The following is a 19579-nucleotide window of genomic DNA, read 5'->3' as shown; positions in this document are numbered from 1 at the left end:
GTAGAACCATCTGGTAGAATTTTCTGTGATAATGGTTATGCTCTGTAATCTATGCTGTCTGGTATGGTGGCCACTAGCCTTTTGTGACCACTGAACATTTGCAGTGAGTTAGTGTGACTGAGAAACTGGGTTTTTACATTTTATTTCATTTTAATTAATTTAAGTAACTACACGTGACTACTGGACTGCTGTTACCCTATTGGACACCAGTTTGGAGGATGTCCCCTAATATACATGTTCTTCCCAAAAGGAGGAGTCACTGGTAGAAAGCTGTTTTATCAGAAACTGTGTTATTCTCCACACTTCCCACAATGATAAAATAGCAGTAGCAGAAGAGGAAGAAGCACAACCTCTGGGTAGATGAAAAATATAACACAGTGCTGATTGGAAGAAGTAATTGGATAAAGACACAGAGTTCAAAAACAAAGATTGAGCCTTCATGGCAAATGTACACTAAAAATGTTCAGGAGATCAACTGTTCTTAAAATTTTTCATGTCAATGGAAAATACTAAAAACAATAAATAAATTTACTACACATACGTTTACTTGCTAACTATGAAACTCTTTTGTAATGCTATGATCAAGCTAATTCATCATTTCACAAAAGCAAGGTATCTATTCTGAGAATAAATGATTTTGGGGGGCCTCTAGAATGAAATGGCAATCCACTCCAGTATTCTTGCCTGGAGAATCCCAGGGACAGGGGAGCCTGGTGGGCTGCCGCCTATGGGGTCGCACAGAGTCGGACACGACTGAAGTGACTTAGCAGCAGCAGCAGCAGCTAGAATGAAAGATTCAGTTCAGTTCAGTTCAGTCTCTCAGTCGTGTCTGACTCTTTTCGACCCATGGACTGCAGCATGCCAGGCCTCCCTATCCATCAACAACTCCTGGAGCTTACTCAAACTCATGTCCATATAGTTGGTGATAGTTGGTGATGCCATCCAACTATCTCATTCTCTGTCATCCTCTTCTCTTCCTGCCTTCAATCTTTCCCAGCATCAGGGTCTTTTCCAATAAGTCAGGTCTTCACATCAGGTGGCCAAAGTACTGGAGTACAACTTCAGCATCAGTCCTTCCAATGAATATTCAGGGCTGATTTTCCTTTAGGATGGACTGGTTGGATCTCCTTGCAGTCCAAGGGACTCTCAAGAATCTTCTCCAACACCGTAGTTCAAAAGCATCAATTCTTAGGTGCTCAGCTTTCTTTATAGTCCAACTCTCATATCCATACGTGACTACTGGAAGAAGCATAGGCTTGACTAGATGGACCTTTGTTGGCAAAGTAATGCCTCTGCTTTTTAATATGCTGTCTAGGTTGGTCATAGCGTTTCTTCCAATGAGCAAGCATCTTTTAATTTCATGACTGCAGTCAGCATCTGCAGTGATTTTGGAGCCCCCCAAAGTAAAATCTCACTGTTTCCATTGTTTCCCCATCTATTTGCCATGAAGTGATGGGACCAGATGCCATGATCTTCGTTTTCTGAATGTTGAGTTTTAAGCCAACTGTTTCACTCTCCTCTTTCACTTTCATTAAGAGGCTCTTTAGTTCACACTGCTTATTTAACTTATATGCAGAGTACAGCATGAGAAATGCTTGGCTGGATGAAGCACAAGTTGGAATTAAGATTGCTGGGAGAAATATCAATAACCTCAGATATGAAGATGACACCATCCTTATGGCAGAAAGTGAAGAAGAACTAAAGAGCCTCTTGATGAAAGAATGAAAGATTAATTTTAATAAACATGTAAAATCTAAAAAAAAAAAAACATGTTCAGGAGAAATTTTTGACAATATGTGTAACTTAAAGAATTTCTCTTTTAAATGCTGGAGACTTTGCCTATCACTTGTGAACTCCTTTGACAAATATAATCAGGTCTTGTGAAAACTCAGATAATTTTGGTCAAAGCCCATTTCAAAGTTTCCAGTATTCCATGAATCAAAAGCAGGTGTTCAGTATTTCAATTTAATTTGAAATTACAGGTGTTTATTGAGAACTTCCAGATGTTCAAGCGGGTTTTAGGAAAGGCAGAGGAACCAGAGATCCAATTGTCAACACCCGCTGAATCATCGAAAAAGCTATAGAGTTCCAGAAAAACATCTATTTCTGCTTTATTGACTATGCCAAAACCTTTGACTGTGTGGATCACAATAAACTGTGGAGAATTCTGAAAGAGATGGAAAGACCAGACCACCTGACCTGCCTCTTGAGAAATCTGTATGTAGGTTAGGAAGGAACAGTTAGAACTGGACATGGAACAACAGACTGGTACCAAATAGGAAAAGGAGTACGTCAAGGCTGTATATTGTCACCCTGCTTATTTAACTTATATGCAGAGTACATCATGAGAAACGCTGGGCTAGATGAAGCACAAGCTGGAATCAACATTGCCGGGAGAAATATCAATAACCTCAGATATGCAGATGACACCACCCTTATGGCAGAAAGTGAAGAAGAACTAAAGAGCCTCTTGATGAAAGTGAAAGAGGAGAGTGAAAAAGTTGGCTTAAAATTCAACATTCAGAAAAAGAAGATCATGGCATCTGGTCACATCACTTCATGGCAAATAGATGGGGAAACAGTGGAAACAGTGGCTGACTTTATTTCTTTGGGGCTCCAAAATCACTGCAGATGCTGACTGCAGCCATGAAATTAAAAGATGCTTACTCTTTGGAAGAAAAGTTATGACCAACCTAGATAGCATGTTAAAAAGCAGAGACATTACTTTGCCAACAAAGGTCCATCTAGTCAAGCCTATGCTTCTTCCAGTAGTCACGTATGGATGTGAGAGTTGGACTATAAAGAAAGCTGAGCACTGAAGAATTGATGCTTTTGAACTGTGGTGTTGGAGAAGACTCTTGAGAGTCCCTTGGACTGCAAGGAGGTCCAACCAGTCCATCCTAAATGAGACCAGTCCTGGGTGTTCATTGGAAGGATTGATACTGAAGCTGAAACTCCAATACTTTGGCCACCTCATGTGAAGAGCTAAGTCATTGGAAGAGACCCTGATGTTGGGAAAGATTGAAAGCAAGAGGAGAAGGGGAAAACAGAGGATGAGATGGTTGGATGGCATCACTGACTCAGTGGACATGAGTTTGAGTGGACTCCAGGAGTTGATGACAGACAGGGAGGCCTGACATGCTGCAGTCTGTGGGGTCGCAAAGAGTTGGACACGACTGAGCAACTGAACTGATTGAGCATCCAGTGAGTCCTCAGATACCATACTAGGTAGTGGAGGGAGATAACACACTGGTCAAACAGGAACTGTCTGTCAGGAGTTTACATGCTGATGCATGAGAGAGCACACAGCTCTGGTCATGGTGCCTGTGGGTGTATCATATTAGTTTGCTAATGTGCACTGAGGCTCAAGGTCTAGTGAATGTCGACTCTGTCTGCCATCTTGGACCTATTTGGTTCTAGTCAGTTTATTTTGTGTCCTCGTATTATGTCATTCTTTTAAAGACTGTGCCCTGTCCACTTCCCTCCTGTATCAATTGTCACACGCTCTCTGCTGAGCTCTCTTTATTAGCCTGAAAACCCACAAAGGACACTTGAACAAGGACCCTATGTATGAAGCTTAGGACCTGTCTGAGAGGTTGAAACAGCATATGGCACTTGTTACAGATAGAAAACCATGGAGGGTGGCCTGCACGTTATTCAGGCAGGGCCTCACAAGACAGAGTTCCTTGATGGGGCAACCAGAGCCTCCCTAATCTGTGAGTTTGCAGAGCTGGTAATTTGATTTTGTCAAAGCACAAATTTTGTTCAGGTACAGAGGGATTACCTCACTTAACCAAACCCTCAACTGTGGTCTAAGCCACAATGAGACATATTTGTTTACATATGGCAGATATAATTTCCGAATGGCAGGGATATGGTGCCTGATCATCAGGTGCCCTCTTGTCCAAGTTGTGGAAGGCCATTTGTATGCACGATGGGTGCTAGTGATCACAGTCAGAACAAAGGTATATATTTTCCAGGTTGGAGTAAGACTCCACAACCATCTTCATCCCACAATAGAGAACAACTCGTCAGGGGCCTGAGTGTCCACATTCCCAGCCCTGGGGTGGATAAACAAGTGAAGACATTATTTAGACAACAGTTGTGTATCTGTCTTGATCTTTGTGGTGCTGGAGAATACCCTTGAGAGTCCCTTGGACAGCAAAGAGATCAAACCAGTCAATCCTAAAGGAAATCAACTCTGAATATTCATTGGAAGGACTGATGCTGAAATTGAAGCTCCAATACTTTGGCCACCTGATGCGAAGAGCCGACTCATTAGAAAAGACCCTGATGCTGAGAAAGACTGATGGCAGGAAGAGAAGGGGATGACAGAGGATGGTTGGATGGTATCACCGACTCAATGGACATGAGTTTAAGCAGACTCTGGGAGATGGTGATGGACAGGGAAACCTGGTGTGCTGCAGTCCATGGGGTCGCAAAGCGTCAGACACGACTGAGTGACTGAACTAAAAGAGTCAAGGATCTTGGCTTAACTAAGTTGAGGGTGTTATTGCATTAACAGGAAAGCTGAGGCCCCAGGTTAGAGATGGGCAGGCCTAGGAGACAGGATTCCCAGGACCAGTCCCACAGCACTGCCCCTGGTCTGGACACCACCCATGATGCTGTGTCTCTCACTCAGGTTTCAAATGCCAGGGAGGAGTAATTATGTTGCTAATACTTTGCTAATATTTTGCTAATACCAAGCCAAGTCAGGTACTTGACCTTGGGCTAGGGGAGGTCCAGCTTAGAGTCTTTCTAGACTGGCATCCAATAGGAAGCGTTGATTATTCAAAGGAAGTTCAGGTGCTTTTAAAAAGTGAAACTCCACGCTGAGCTACTCCAAAGCAACAAATGTCTAGAGCAGGTTACTAAAGTTCATGATCCAGAGACTGTCAAGAACTTCCCTAAGAAGCTGGGTTTACTAAGCCTGGGAGAAGGCATTCTAGAAGAACCATGAGACCTCGTGCTGAGAGGGTGTTCAGTTCAGTTCAGTTGCTCAGTTGTGTCCAACTCTTTGCGACCCCATGGACTGCAGCATGCCAAGACCCCTGTCCATCACTAACTCCCAGAGCTTGCTCAAACTCATGTCCATCGAGTTGGTGATGCCATTCAACAGTCTCATTCAGATGAGAGAGGAGGTTGGCATGGTCTTATTGTATATAGAACATGGGCTTTTGCTTGATGATTCTAAGGAAGGTTTGAAAAAGAAAGGGTCAATTCTGGATTGGGTATTGTCTAGATGTGGGTACAATTAATGATTTTGTATCTCAATTTTTATCTAGGAGGTGGGAAGGTTAAAGTGAGGGTGAAGATTCATTGGTAAATAAGCAGTCAGTACTCACATTTCACAGAAGAGAAGCGTGTTTGGTTATTTTTGCGGTTGAGTATCCTTGTCATTGTCTTATTTCAGACACGGTCAGTGTAGCCTTGTCTCTTTGTCAGAGTGTTGTCAATGTTCATTAGGAATCTTCTAGCTGTGAGCTGTCATCTTAGGGGATTTTTCCTTTCTCAGTCTTCAAAGTTTAATCAGAACTGATTAGATTTCCAGGTCTTGATTTCCTTCCTAGTGACTTAGTGAGACATCGAGCCTTTCAAAGTGAATTTGCAGCTAGCTAATTGCCGCCCTAGAGATGAGACCATCAGCTCTCAGGTAAAGAGATACCTGAGGGATGCCCTGCAGAAAGGGACCAGGTGGCTATAGGGAGATGGGGCACTTTTGTTAGTAATTCTGAGGATGAAAATAAATTTTATCAATGATTCTTCATGCCAAGTGAATACAGTTTCTGATTGAAGGGATTTCCTCTTTAGCCTGTATAAGAATACTTGGGGTACAAGGAACTTTGCTTTTTTTTTGTTCTTTTTTTTGCTGTGAAGTGCAGCTTTCAGGATCCCCACCAGGGATCAAACCTATGCCCCCTGCACTGGAAACATGGAGTCTTAACCACCGGACCACTAGGGAAGTCCTTAGGGATGCAAGGAAATTTGAATGGCTTCCAAGATTGAGTCATTAAGATAAAATAACTGGACCACAAACTAGTGGTCTAATTACATCCCCACTTTCATGACAAATCCCATCTGTGTAACTTCTTCCTCTCATTGTTGATGGCCCAAATCTTCCTGAAAACATTAAGGATTAACTGGGGATGAGAACTTGAGGGGATAAATACAGCTAGGTTCTTTACAAATGAGTAGTCTAGCTACAGTGAGAGTTACAAGGGAAATTTTCCTTCTTATTCCTTTGAATTATTTTATTTTTTGTTATATCACAGCTTGTGCGACCTGTGCAGGCTCCACATTGTCCCTGTTCTTTGTAAGTCTCATAAAAACATCGCTGGACAGGCTACAGGAGGACCTCGCTACCCCCTGGGTCCTTCCAGCAGGTCCACCTCAGTTATTGTTCTCTGGTTATTGGAGTGTGTGCTATTGACTTCTGGTTCCTGATATCTCTCTTCTTCCTGGTATTTCCCTTCACCTTTCTAGGCTCTTGGTGAATTTGTCTTGGTGGAAAAAGATGTCAAGATTAAAAAGAAAGGAAAGATTTACAGCCTCAACGAGGGCTATGCCAAATATTTTGATGCTGCCACCACAGAATATGTGCAGAAAAAGAAGTTTCCTGAGGTGAGTGAAGAAAGCCTGAAGCAGAAGCAGGGAGAAGACTGTCTCAGTGGGTTCCTGTTTGGGAAATGGCTGTGGGGGGCTGGCTGAAAGAGGTTGTTGCCCCTGTTTGTGGCTTTGGCCAGTGTGAGCATGGCGGACTCTGACTTTCTTCATTAGCAATCAATATCTTTCTTTGATAGCTAAAATTTTCTACTAACGGTATTACTTTCTAGGTTAGGGTTGGTTTATCCAGGAGAAATTGTCTATGAAGAAGGCAGAGACCAATTTTTCAAAATCCAGAGTTTTAGGCCAGAGCATCTCTCATCTTTTGCCGAGCTGCCATGGTGTAGATTCTGGTCACTCGGTTATATTTAAGTGAAGGTCCCTTTCACGTGGTCTAACATTAGGACATGGTGTTTACTCCAAGTTTTAGAAAGGTCTTTGGCTCTAAGGGTGAACACCGAGTCCTAGACTTCATGTGGCTATTAATACAGCCCAAACAATCCAATAAGTATGCCTGCCATACAAAAAGCCCTATTAAGACAAATGTGGGAGGGAGTCACAGTGTTTCCAGGTCTAGAGTGTGAAGTCTGACCCACACTGGAAGGGACTGGAAGGACAGTGGTGTGAGGTGCCAGCCTGGCTGTCCCTGGAAGCGCTTCACAAGCTCTAGGCAGAAAGTGCTCAGGATTCCATGGAGTCCAGAGCACTTGGTCAGCAGGATGCTGGACATACTTCTGCTGCCTCAGACTGAAGCTTTAGAGAGTTTTCTTCTTTCCCTCTTGTTTGTTCTTGAAGCAAAAATCTTAGAAGTGCGGTTTCCAGTATCTCTCCTTTGTCATCTCACACAAACCCATCCGCTTTATCGTCTGAGCCACCAGGGAAGCCCCTTAGGTGTCTTAAGGGCAGAAGTAATAGGATATGGATTGTGAGGTTGATAAAGTCAAAATTATTTATTTACAACTTCCCAGTCTTGGCGATAATTTCACAATGGTTCCCATTCTAAGGTAAAACATACCTCTTCTAGAACCCATAAAGGAAGATACTTATTTTACCACTGGAAAACCAAACTCTTAGGCACACACACACACACACACAAAACAAAAAACAAAACCATAAATCCTTTTGAAGGAGAAGTTTCAAACTGAGAAACAAAGGAGTCATCCATGTTTGACCAACAACAGGTGAAGAGTCTGACTACACGAGGACCCAAATCCAAGGATGAACACCCAAACAGAAAACCAGTCAAAGGGCACACTCATGCAAGTCATGAGAGAAGCAGGAATGTCCAGTTAACAAATTGGAAGATGCTAATAAAAAAGAAATGCAAATTAAAATACAACATCATTTCCACATTTGAGATTTGCACAGATTCAACAGATGTATAGTGCTCAGTGGTGTGGGAAAATAAGTACTCTTATAAATATTAAAGGAAACTTAAATGTCCCCCCTCACTTCCCAAACTTTCTGGGTGGGGCAATCTGACAGTATGATTTCCAATATTAAATATTCATATCTTTGGACTCAGTTAATCCTAAATTTTCCCCGGAAACTGATCCTAAAAAACCAATTGATCAAATAAAAACAGAGATAAATGAACAAGGATATGTCACTGCAGTATTGTTTTATAACAACAACGAAGGAACAACTGAAGTATCCAATAAGAAGGGTTGGCTGGGGCATTCACAATATTCTAGTAAAGTGTTGTGCCACACAGCTATTCATCTATTAGAAATTTAAGTCCTGCTTTATATATTGGTAGTGAGACATGTCCACAAGATAGGCAGTCAACAAAATGGATTACACCATTAAATACATGTGAATGTATTTCTGCATACACATATGTATATATAGGATGTGTGTATGAATAAAATGTCTTCAAAATGTGCCATCTTGTTAATAGTGGTTTCTAGAAGTTAATATTATGGAGTTCTTGACTTTCTCTGATGTATGAATATGTGCAACATGTCACTGAAAAGAAATCATTGTAACTCTTTCTGGAAATTATTGCAAAAACCATTGTCATTTGCAGAGGCAATCAAAGAGTATACAACCAAGAAAATTGAAGGGGAAAAAGCATATCAAGTAGTTAATTAATAAAAAATACTATATTCTTTTTCTGGATTTTATGGTGTTTAGTATAGTAAGAGTCAGCTTTTAAAGATGTGTAATATGTTGTGATTTCTTCTTCCTTATTTTAAATAATACGTGTTTAAATAAGAAGTGTTTACTCTTACACTTAAAAAAGGAAAGAAAATAGAATATTCTGTTTTGAAAAGAAGTCCCTTTGCTGTCCTGTAGTTTTGCCCTGGGAAGCCCATCTCCAGGGTGTGCAGGCAGTGTCCCTTCCACTCCTCATTCTTCCAGAGGCCATTGCTTTCTGGCAGGGTCTTTGTGTTTTGGCTGCTCTTGCACCCCAAGGAGATGGGAAGTGGACCAGCACTTTTCTACACCATCCACCACTGTGGAAAGAGCAGCCCTTCTTTGCTATTTCTGTCTCTTACCAGTGGCAGTTTCTCCTATTAGCCATGATAATCATAGCTATTGTGTATTGTGTCTGTTCCAAGTGCTTATCATGTACTAACTCATCAATTCTCCAACAGATTACAAGATAAGTATTAATACCACAACCCTCATTTTACAAATAAGGGGACTGAGGCCCAGAACAGTCAAGTAATGTTAAGGAGTGCAAGCTCTTACTGCTTGCCACATGACAAGCCAATAAAACAAGAGACGAGTTGTTGGGGCAAGGAATAGAAACTTTATTAGGAAAGTCAGCAGACCAAGAAGATAGTGGACTAGTGTCCCAAAGAACCATCTTGCCTGAGTTAGAATTCAGGCCTCTTTTATACTAAAAAGGGAGAGGATGTGGTTGTTTGTTGCAAACTTTTTGGTGTCAGGATCCTTTGTCCTTGCAGTTGCCCAGGTAGGTCAGGATGTGATGTTCCTGTAAATCTCCAACAAGACAAATGTTATTCTCTGTTCTGCAACTTTTTATTTCTCTCTCTCTGTGTTAGTTGCTCAGTCGTGTCTGACTCTTTGCAACCCCATGATCTGTAACCCCCCCAAGCTCCTCTGTTCATGGAGTTCTCCAGGCAAGAATACTGGAGTAGGTTGCCATTCCCTTCTCCAGGGAATCTTCCTTACCCAAGGATTACTTCTAAAGGTCAGAGCCATGAGAATGGGCTATCCTGTATATTTCAAGTTAGAGGCAACATCAATCACAAATACGTTCTTCGTTAATTATTCACTTAGCTGCATTGGGTATTAGTTGCAGCACTCAACGTCTTCATTGCATCAAATGGAATCTTTCGTTATGGTGCATGGACTCTCTAGTTGTGGTGTGCAGGCTTGGTTGTACCTCTGCATGTGGGATCTTAGTTTCCTGACCAGGGATTGAACCCACGTCCCCTGCATTGCAAGGCAAATTTTTAACCACTGGACCACCAGGAAAATCCCCTAGAGGCAGCATTCTTGTGGTAAAAGCAATAGGATACAAAGGTTGAAATAAAAACAAACAACAACAACAAAAGAAAAAACAGATACAGTATGTATTCAGAGTTGTTCTTCCCTATTCAGTAACTTGTCTAAGGTGACTTTTAACTGAGAAAGCCAAGATTAAAATCTAGGCCTTCTGTTGTGCAACAGAGCTTTAGGATAGTTTTCATCTTGCAAAACTGAAATTCTATAGCCATTGAACAACAATTCACCATCTTCTCCTTCCCCCCACCCCCATCCCTAGTAACCATATCCTACTTTGTGTTTCTATATATTTGACTACTTTAGATACCTCATATAAGTGAAATAATGTTGTATTTGCCTTTTTTGACTGGCTTATTTCACTTAGCACAATGTTCTCAAGTTTCACCCATGTTGTGATGCTTAAAGCTCAGCTTCTCTGTACACTGGTGCCGACTTGAACCTTGGAGACAGAATTTGGGGTGAAGTAGAAAAGAATAGTTTTATTGCCTTTCCAGCAAAGGGGGACACAGAAGGCTCATACCCTCAAAATCATGTGTCCCCTCTTGGGGAAGATAGTGAGAAGTTTTGTAGCAATTGTCCAAAGAGGACGTGATCAGCTTGTGGACATTCTTCTGATGGGTTGGTGGTGAGCTGAGTTGGAATCAGCATCATCAACCTTCAGGTCCAACTGGTCTGGGGTCTACGTGCTTGTGGGCGGCATACCGTCATTAACTGTTGTCTTCTCCCACCTGGAGGGGGTTTCAGTATCTGCAAAATAGTTCAAAGATATTGTTGTGTGTATCCTTTGATGGGGAAAACAGGACCTTGTCCCAAGGCTGCTCTTGACTGTTTCTCCTTGATCTCCCATCCCCTCCCTATTCTGATTAACAGCTGCTTGAATCTGCCCCTTGTAACTCAGGGAAGGTTATGAAGGCTCAATGAAGGCTGCTTCCTATAATCAAAGAAATGGGGGACACAGAAAGTTTTTGTGCCTAGGTACCCCAAAGGGCCCTGCTTGATATCAGTTGAGCAAGTGACAAGATTTTTTTTTTTCAAAGTCCAAATAATATCCTACTGTGTGTATACACCACATTTTCCTTATCCATCCATCCATCAGTGGACACTTAGGCTGCTTCCACTTCTTGGCTATTGTGAATAATGCTTCAGTGAACATGGGTATGCAGATATCTCTTTGAGATTCTGTTTCCAATTCTTTTGGATAAATACCCAGAAGTGGAAAGAAAGTTTTCATTTTTTGAAAGTTTTTCTTTCCTTTCATTCCCTCTTTAACCCTCTTTGCTCCAATATCAGCCCTTTGTAATCCTCTTTTACAAAATCCAGCATCATGTTTCCACCTTATGTTATTTGACCTCTCCATGGCATTTAGGGTTGTTTACTCTTCCCTCCCAGCTTCTCTGGTGGCTCAGTGGTAAAGAATCTATCTGTTAATGCAGGAGAAACAGGTTCAATCCTTGGGTCTGGAAGATTCCCAAGAGAAAGAAATGGCAACCCACTCCAGTATTCTTGCCTGGGAAATCCCATGGACAGAGGAGCCTGGCAGGCTATAGTCCATGGGATTGCAAAATAGTCGGACACAATTTGGTGGCTAAACAACAACAACAGCAATCCCGTCCTTCATGAAACTCGTCTTCTTTAGCCTTGTGTCTGGTTTTCCATCCATCTTCCTAACCATCTTCTTCTTTTATTAGTTCCCATACCTCTGCCTATGCTTCAGTCTTGGTACATATAGGACTCTATTCCCAACAAACCTTTTGGCTCACACTTGTCCCCCCAGGGTGATCTCATCCAGTCTCTTCTGATAGGATTCAGATCTGCTTGCTCCTCCAGACACCGAAAACTCCACATATCCAACTCTGACCCTCCTATTCCCTACCCCCCACCACTCTACACACACACAAACACACACACACACACCCATACACACCATCTTCCAAGTTTACTACTTTCTGGTTTTCTTCTCTGGACCTATACTGCCTCTACCATCATATTCATTCCCAACAAAGTTTGGGGAATCCAGAGAATTACCTCTTCCTCATGCCCATAACTAATCATTTACTGGACATTACCAACTCTATTTCCTAAATATTCCTCAAAAAGTGAAAGAAGTCACTCAGTTGTGTCCGACTCTTTGCGACCGCATGGACTGTAGCCTGCCAGGTTCTGCTGTCTATGGGGATTCTCCAGGCAGGAATACTGGAGTGAGTTTCCATTTCCTTCTCCAGGGGATCTTTCCAACCCAGGGATTGAACCTGGGTCTCCTGAATTGCAGGCAGACTCTTTACCCTCTGAGCTACTCAAGTTAGTCCATTTTCTTCATCCCCAATTCAGACCTGCATTCTTTTACCTATTGAGAAGTCTCTTAATTGGCATCTGAAGGTGTTTTGTATACTTGATATCATTATGTAAATAAAATGGAGGAAAAAAAAAATAAATAAAATGGAGGAGGCAAAATCTTCCATGTAATTTTTAACATACAACCTGAATAGTGCTTTCAAGACATCTCATGTGTATGCACTTCAGAAAGTATTTCCCCAGCAGCTACTTTTTGCCCCACACCAGGCTGAATTCAGGGAATGATGCCAAGATCAAGCAGACAGTCTTTTCCCCAAGGGTGTCACACACTGATGGAGGGGTTTGGCATATAAATGCTTATAAAATCAATGCATTTTATAGTGGCTGATGCCACACAAAGCATTGGATATTTGCTCTGAAAATTTTTGGTATTTCCTTGTCCTGTTAGAGAATTATTAGATTAGACACAGAAATCTCACATGGGTCACTGAGTGAGGGAAAAGCAAACCTGCCTGAAGGAGCCCTTTCATCAGATAGTCATGCCTTACTGATATGCCCTTACTTAAGGGAACTCATGAACTTTGACTTATTTCTTTCAGAGCAGATTTTCTTTTCATTACAAGACTAATGAAATTGGCATTTACACAGAAGCTATTTTATTTCTTTGAATGATTTCTAAAGGTATTTAAAATAATTTTACCAGTGGGTAAACACTGCCTGCAGTAAGTGTAAAAGTTGTCATGGTTCAAGGGGATCTGGTTTTCAAGAAGCTAAAAAGTGTTCTGAACTGTGGGGGCCAAGGAGAAGATTCAGAGGAGCCCAGCAGTTGGTGTTTGTCTATACTTCTTTTTTCAGTGTTTTTTTTTTTTTTTTTTTTCTCATTAGCTTCTGTCTTAGGACACATATTGTCTCTCACTTTAAGCAGTCCAACATTTAATGAGTCCAATTACTAGTTGAAGTTTGGGGACTCCTAATGAATGGAATGGTCATCTACATAATAATTTCAATTCCTAAGCTAGCGGGTAGAGGAAAGAGGACCTGGAATGCAGAGCTCACACCCATTGGATATGTCACCTGAAGCAAGTGCTGACTGATTGCTAAACCCATTGCATCTTGCCTCTCCCCTCTCCATCCTCCAGGACGGCAGTGCTCCCTATGGGGCCAGGTACGTGGGCTCCATGGTGGCTGATGTGCACCGCACCCTTGTCTATGGAGGGATCTTCCTGTACCCAGCGAACCAGAAAAGTCCGAAGGGCAAGGTAACTCTCCTCTGTCCACTGGCTGAATCTGCTCAGGGAGCCGGTCACAATTCCCTTTCTCATCACGCCTGTTTTTGGCTACCATCTGTCTGTGAGTGGGCAGGTGGAAGAGAAATGAAGCATATATCCCATTAATAGACTTCCAAGGTTGTGATAGAAGGTCTGGAGAAGGAGGAGGCTGAAGTTGTTGGTGACTGTCACTGGCCTTCACTTCTGCGGCTCTCACGCTCCTCAGTTCGCTGTGAATCAGCTGTGTTCATCCCCCACTTTCCACATGCTGTGTCTGTCTTTTTGCTTCATTACCAGCTGATTTTGGATCATAGATCCTCTTGAGAACTTAATGAAACTTATGAAACTTACATGAAATGTATTACATGTAAACATACACATTACATATGTTGTCAAGGGGTTCACAATAACCTGAGGTCAACCCAAGAATTTCCTAGAGAATTCCCAGAAGTTCAGGCTAAGAATTTCTGAACTACCTGTAAAGATAGGTCTGGGAAGATCTCATTGCAACTTTATGAAACCAAATTTAAAATACTTGTGTTATCAAGTGGGAGTCCTATGATCCAATTCGTCTATCTTGAATAGACCCTGCTATGGAAAGGTGTCTGATTTTTAGCCAGTCACAGAATCATAGGTAAGAAGACAAATTCAAATAAATGTCTGCATATTCTCTGACACACTAACAACTAGCCACACGTATATGCATCTCTCAGTGTGGGTGATCCAATCTGAATTATTGGAATGCCAGATTCAAAGCCACGATAAAGTCTAACACAGCAAGTGAAACCACAGAGAAGATTTTTAACATGCCGGTTGGTGTATCAAGCATTTCTCTTCCTGTGACAGTTTAGCTCTTGTATATTAGCTTGTTGGACAGATAAATCTAGTGAGCAGAACAGTGTTAAGGAGTATTACATGCGATCAAGTAGAAGATGTGGAAATTCTTAAGTAGAACCACATTTGCCAGCTACTCAGTTCTAACAAGGAGAACATTAAGACTAATTACTACTAGCTATCTGAAGTGACTTAGCATTAATATTAAGATGATTTAAAATTAGTCAGAAAATATCTACATATAATTACAAAAATATTTCCATAAGATATATAACTGCATATATAGATCTACATTCACAGTATCATATTCAAAGTACTGTTGATTTCTTTTTTTAAATTTTATTTGGAGGAAAATTGCTTTAGAGTGCTGCGTTGGTTTCTGCCATATGACAACGTGAATCAGTCATAAGTATACATATATCCCCTCCGTCTTGAATCTCCCTCCCACTCCCCACCCCATCCCATCCCAACATAGCACCAGTTTGAGCCTTCTGTGTTACACGGAAACTTACCATTATCTGTTTTACATATGGCGATATATATGTTTCAATGCTACTCTCTCAATTTATCCCACCCTCTGCTTCCCCTGCCGTGTCCACAAGTCTGTTCTCTGTGTCTGCGTCTCTATTCCTGCCCTGCAAATAGGTTCATCAGTACCAGTTTTCTAGGTTCCATATATATGTGCTAATATATGATATTTGTTTTTCTCTTTCTGACTTACTTCAGTCTCTATAACAGGCTCTAGGTACCACTGATTTCTGATCTCCATGTTTTAGCTCTCCTGGTCTCTGTGACCATGTTTCTGTGAGGGGGTGGGTGGTGGGGTGTGACTGCTTCTCCTCCTATTGTCTCTGTGGAGCAATGTAGATTTTAATTGTGGGGAAGAAAGTAGATCACATAGCCTGTAGGTAAAGGCACCATGAAGGTCTGGACACTGTGTGTTAAAATGAGTTTATTAAAATGAGTTTACTACAACAATATCTTAAGGTCAGAACAAAACTTGGTTACAAGGTAAGTTTTATGTAAGTATCCCTGTCCTTATCTATCTATGTTTTTGTTTATAGTATCTGAATTAACATGGTACAAATAAAAGCATCCTATTCTGTTTCCCCAAAATGGAAATAAATATCCCCTACAGTTTTAACTTACTTTCTGCCAGTGCCTAGCTCTCCAATTCAGATCGGAAATAGTTTGTTCCTCTCTTTGAAATAACAACAATCTAAAAATCAGCACAAGATGTAACTATGAAGAAAAGAATGGGAAGAAGTCGTGCAGAGCTGGATCAATCACATTGAAAGCTGATTACAGAAAAGGAAGTTTAAGTTACAGATTTCATACCTACAAGGGAAGGAAGGAGAGGATGGTGTGATATAGAGTCAGAGCATGCAGCAAGAACATCACCTGAATCTAAGTGATGTGTGTGTGTGTGTGTGTCTGCTGGGGGTCAGGGGATGAGGAAGAAGTCAAAACATAATGACAGAAAAAGACCCAGAAAGGACATTCAATCAGCCCATTTCAATGCAACTCACCATATCCTAACTGGACACAGGATTGACACCTAGTCGCCCCACAGTGCCTTTTAGAAGGACATTTCTTTCTCAGAACAGGCACTGGATCCATGTACCCAGCTTGGCAAAAAATGATCCAGCTGATTTCTCCCCATTTCTGCCCTCCCCTGGGAGCCCTTGTGCAGCCTTGTTTGGACACTGCCTACATGTCAGGCAATACTAGGAATGAAGATGCCACAAAGACCAACCTTAAGAGATGCCTCCCCTGCCCTCAAGGGAGGGCGTCCAAGGAGTAAGGCAGATGTTAAACAAACCTCAGAGTTAGGATTATCATGAAAGGGGAAATACAGGATACTGTGGGAGAGCAAGCAACAAGAGACTACGCAACTCAGTCTAAGGGGTCAAAAGAAGAGGTCATCTAAACACCAGCAAACTCTTCAGCCAAGTTGACACTTGAGCTGTTCCTCCCCATGATCCTGGACACTGGGGTTATCCTGAGAGACCACCCAGCACTCTCTAGGTGACCCTCCGATCCCATCCAAGCTTGACTCTATTGGCCTTAAGGTCTGGCATGTAGAGGCTCCTAACCTGGACTCAGAATCACTTCGCCACATTGACGAACCAGTGAGGAGTGAATACTAAGATCTCATACTCCCAAGTCTCTCATAAGCACAAAGGTTAGGAGACAGGTAGCTATCGAGCAGAGGTGTCCCCAGAGGCATATGTGATCAGCATCAGCTGGGGCCAGCCTTGTGGAGACTGTGGGTCTCTGGCAGCCGGCTCCCCTGAGATGCGCAAATGTACTTGCACTATTGAGACAGAGGTTCAGCAGTTGGAATTCCTCCTGGAGCTTCAGGCGCATGGTTTGGGGATCTTGGCAACTTGGAACACTTGTCCACCTGACTCTGTTTCTCCGCAGCTCCGGCTCCTGTATGAGTGCAATCCCGTGGCCTACATCATCGAGCAGGCGGGAGGCCTGGCGACCACAGGCACCCAACCAGTGCTGGACGTGAAGCCTGAAGCCATTCACCAACGAGTCCCCCTCATTCTAGGGTCCCCAGAAGATGTACAGGAATATCTCACCTGTGTACAGAAAAATCAGGCAGGCAGGTAGTGAGTCTGACCCACAAGCCCTCTTCTCTTTGTATGTGCTTTGTTAGGGACCCTAGATGAATAAGTGAGTGAATGCTGGTGATGAGAAACAGAAGGTAAATCCACTGAATCATGTGCAGAAGAGCAGCAGCCCACTGCTCACAACAGGTCTAGAAGCCAGAGGCGAGTCTGTGCTCAGTGTAAAGGGCTGAAAATAAAACTCACATGTGAAAAGAGCAACTGTGATTTGTCTTCCATCATGAACAGTGGTAAATAGGGTTGTTATTTATCAGCCCAAGTAATCAGCAGCTATCCCTTGTGGGCAGAAAGTACAGAGGTCAGTTAAGAATTTGTCTTGGCTGAAAATTTGAACCTAATGTCTTAATCCTATAGTGATTAATTTCCTTTCATATAAAGTAGATACATATATTTACTATATATACTCATTTTATATATACTTATATATATTTAATGTATATAAATTCATCCATTATAGATATTTAAATGGCTGACTTAATTTCTTAAAAGTTTTTTGTCTTATTGTGGATAGGCTTTGAGTTATAAATCTCATGGCTATTAAACTGTAAAATTTTGGATCAAGCAAACAAAGATACATCAGGACAAATCCAACTTATTTTTAGGAGCAAAGATTTGGATGACCAATAACTACTTGAATGGAAAAATGTGGTCACCTGTTGACAAAGTCACATACTAACTGGAGTTAATATTTAAAAATTAATACCTGGTTTTCTCAGCCTTGTGACTTTTCCTTTTTAATTTTTTGGGATACTTTAATCCATTCTAGATCCTAACCAGAGTACATTGGTTAATGACTTCATTTGTCCAAACTGTGTTATGATTGGAATGGGTGGCTATGCATCAGAAATCTGTTTACTTTTCCAAGAGTTGCTATATATGTGTATAGACCTGGAGGCCAAAAATGCCTAGTGAAATATTCACAAACAAATCCAGAAATATAAATCAAAGATACATCAGGACAAAGTCAGACTTTACTCCAAAATTCAAGAATGATTCAGTATTAGAAAACCCATTAAAGAATGCATTAGATTAAGGCAAAAGGCAATGGTGGGGAAGTGGGGGCTTGGAGAAACCATGGAAGGAAACATTCCTTCACTTTCGCTTTGGACAAGGTGGTTCATACAGCCCAGAGGTGGATTTCAATTTGGATATAATTCAGGACTCAACCTTGTTCCTCAGTCCACCTCTGCTTGGCAGCAGTAAGGGAAGCAGTAAAATTTAAGCATAATCAAAAAGTTTTCATCTCCCCCCACAAAACACAGAAATTTTCTTTCTCTAGGAAAAATTCTGATGATAAGCAATGGGCTATTAATGCTTTATTATACAGTTCATCTGAAACTTATATCTGAACAATTCAAACTGAAGTCTTTGCTTCTTAGGAATAAATTGATATGGTGCACTTATAACACATGATTTCAAGACCTCACAGCCAGGAGGAAAGTTTTTCTGGAAGCAAAGCTGAATGATACCACCTTCAATCATGATTTGTATTGCTCTGATGAATATGGTAGGTGCTCAGGGAAAGATTCATTCACTATCCTTCTTTAAGCTGAGACTGTTGGTCCCTGCACATCAAATCTAAAAACAGGAATCTAGCAAACAGCATGGGACTCTCATTCAATTCTTAGTGGCTACATATCAAAGATTTGAGGGTATCAGTCAGTGGTGCCTGGGTGGCCAGTGCTTTCATAAGCAGCGTCTGGAAAGACCATCAGAAAGAGGTTGTGCCTTCTGGCCTAAGTGATTTGAGAATCCCTTTTCTCTTGGTTTCTCATTCCTTCCTGAATACCTTCACAGTTTAGTGAAGGTATTGCTTGTGTCCAATTCAGGAGAAGCCCAGTTGTCCTTTCCATTTTCCAGCAGCCTCCAGGGCCATACACTCTCCAGGTGTGGCCCCACTTGAGGAAAGTGGGACCATTCACTGGTTTCCTTTGTAATTTGTACAGATGAACTTCGAGGGAGCAGACCCATTAACACATCAAAAGGAGAAAAGATATTTTAATAGGTGCTCTTTAAAAATAAAAAGAAAACATGCTGTTTCAAATCAGTGGGTAAAGAAATGACTGGTGTTTGAATAATTAGCTTGTCATTTGAGGGGGAAAAAACCCAAAACCTGGATCTGCAAATGTGTTGCAGATGGATTCAAAAATTAAGCATAAAAAGTAAAACTGTAAAGGCATTGCAAAAAGATAAAGCATATATTTATGACCTTAAACAGGATCAAAAGACACAAAGCCCAAGATATAAAGGAAAGACCGATGTGATTACATCGAAATAAAAACAATACACCATGAATTTAAAAAGACAATTTATAGCTTAGGAGAAAATATTTATAATATATAACAAAAAATGAACACCAAGAATCATACATATTGAGAGAAAAAAGAAGCTATCCTAGAGAAATAAACTAACGATAAAAAACTGCAATTTGCAGAAGAGTAAACGCAAATAGTCAATACACAT

General features: G+C 41.4%; 1 protein-coding gene across 1 annotated transcript in view; it reads left to right on the top strand.

Moving 5' to 3' along the window:
- The window catches only part of FBP2 (fructose-bisphosphatase 2), a 43690-nt gene extending 26377 nt beyond the window's left edge, over positions 1 to 17313 (top strand). Inside the window, exons 5-7 of the mRNA XM_043453695.1 lie at positions 6484 to 6621; positions 13515 to 13634; positions 16905 to 17313. Of these exons, the coding sequence (XP_043309630.1) occupies positions 6484 to 6621; positions 13515 to 13634; positions 16905 to 17099 (453 nt within the window). The 3' untranslated portion in view covers positions 17100 to 17313. The remainder of the gene's footprint in view (positions 1 to 6483; positions 6622 to 13514; positions 13635 to 16904) is intronic.
- Positions 17314 to 19579: the final 2266 nt, after the last annotated feature.

Source organism: Cervus canadensis, chromosome 30 (assembly GCF_019320065.1).
Source record: "Cervus canadensis isolate Bull #8, Minnesota chromosome 30, ASM1932006v1, whole genome shotgun sequence".
Classification (NCBI taxonomy): Eukaryota; Metazoa; Chordata; class Mammalia; order Artiodactyla; family Cervidae; genus Cervus; species Cervus canadensis.
This window is presented reverse-complemented; position numbering and strand designations above follow the sequence as displayed.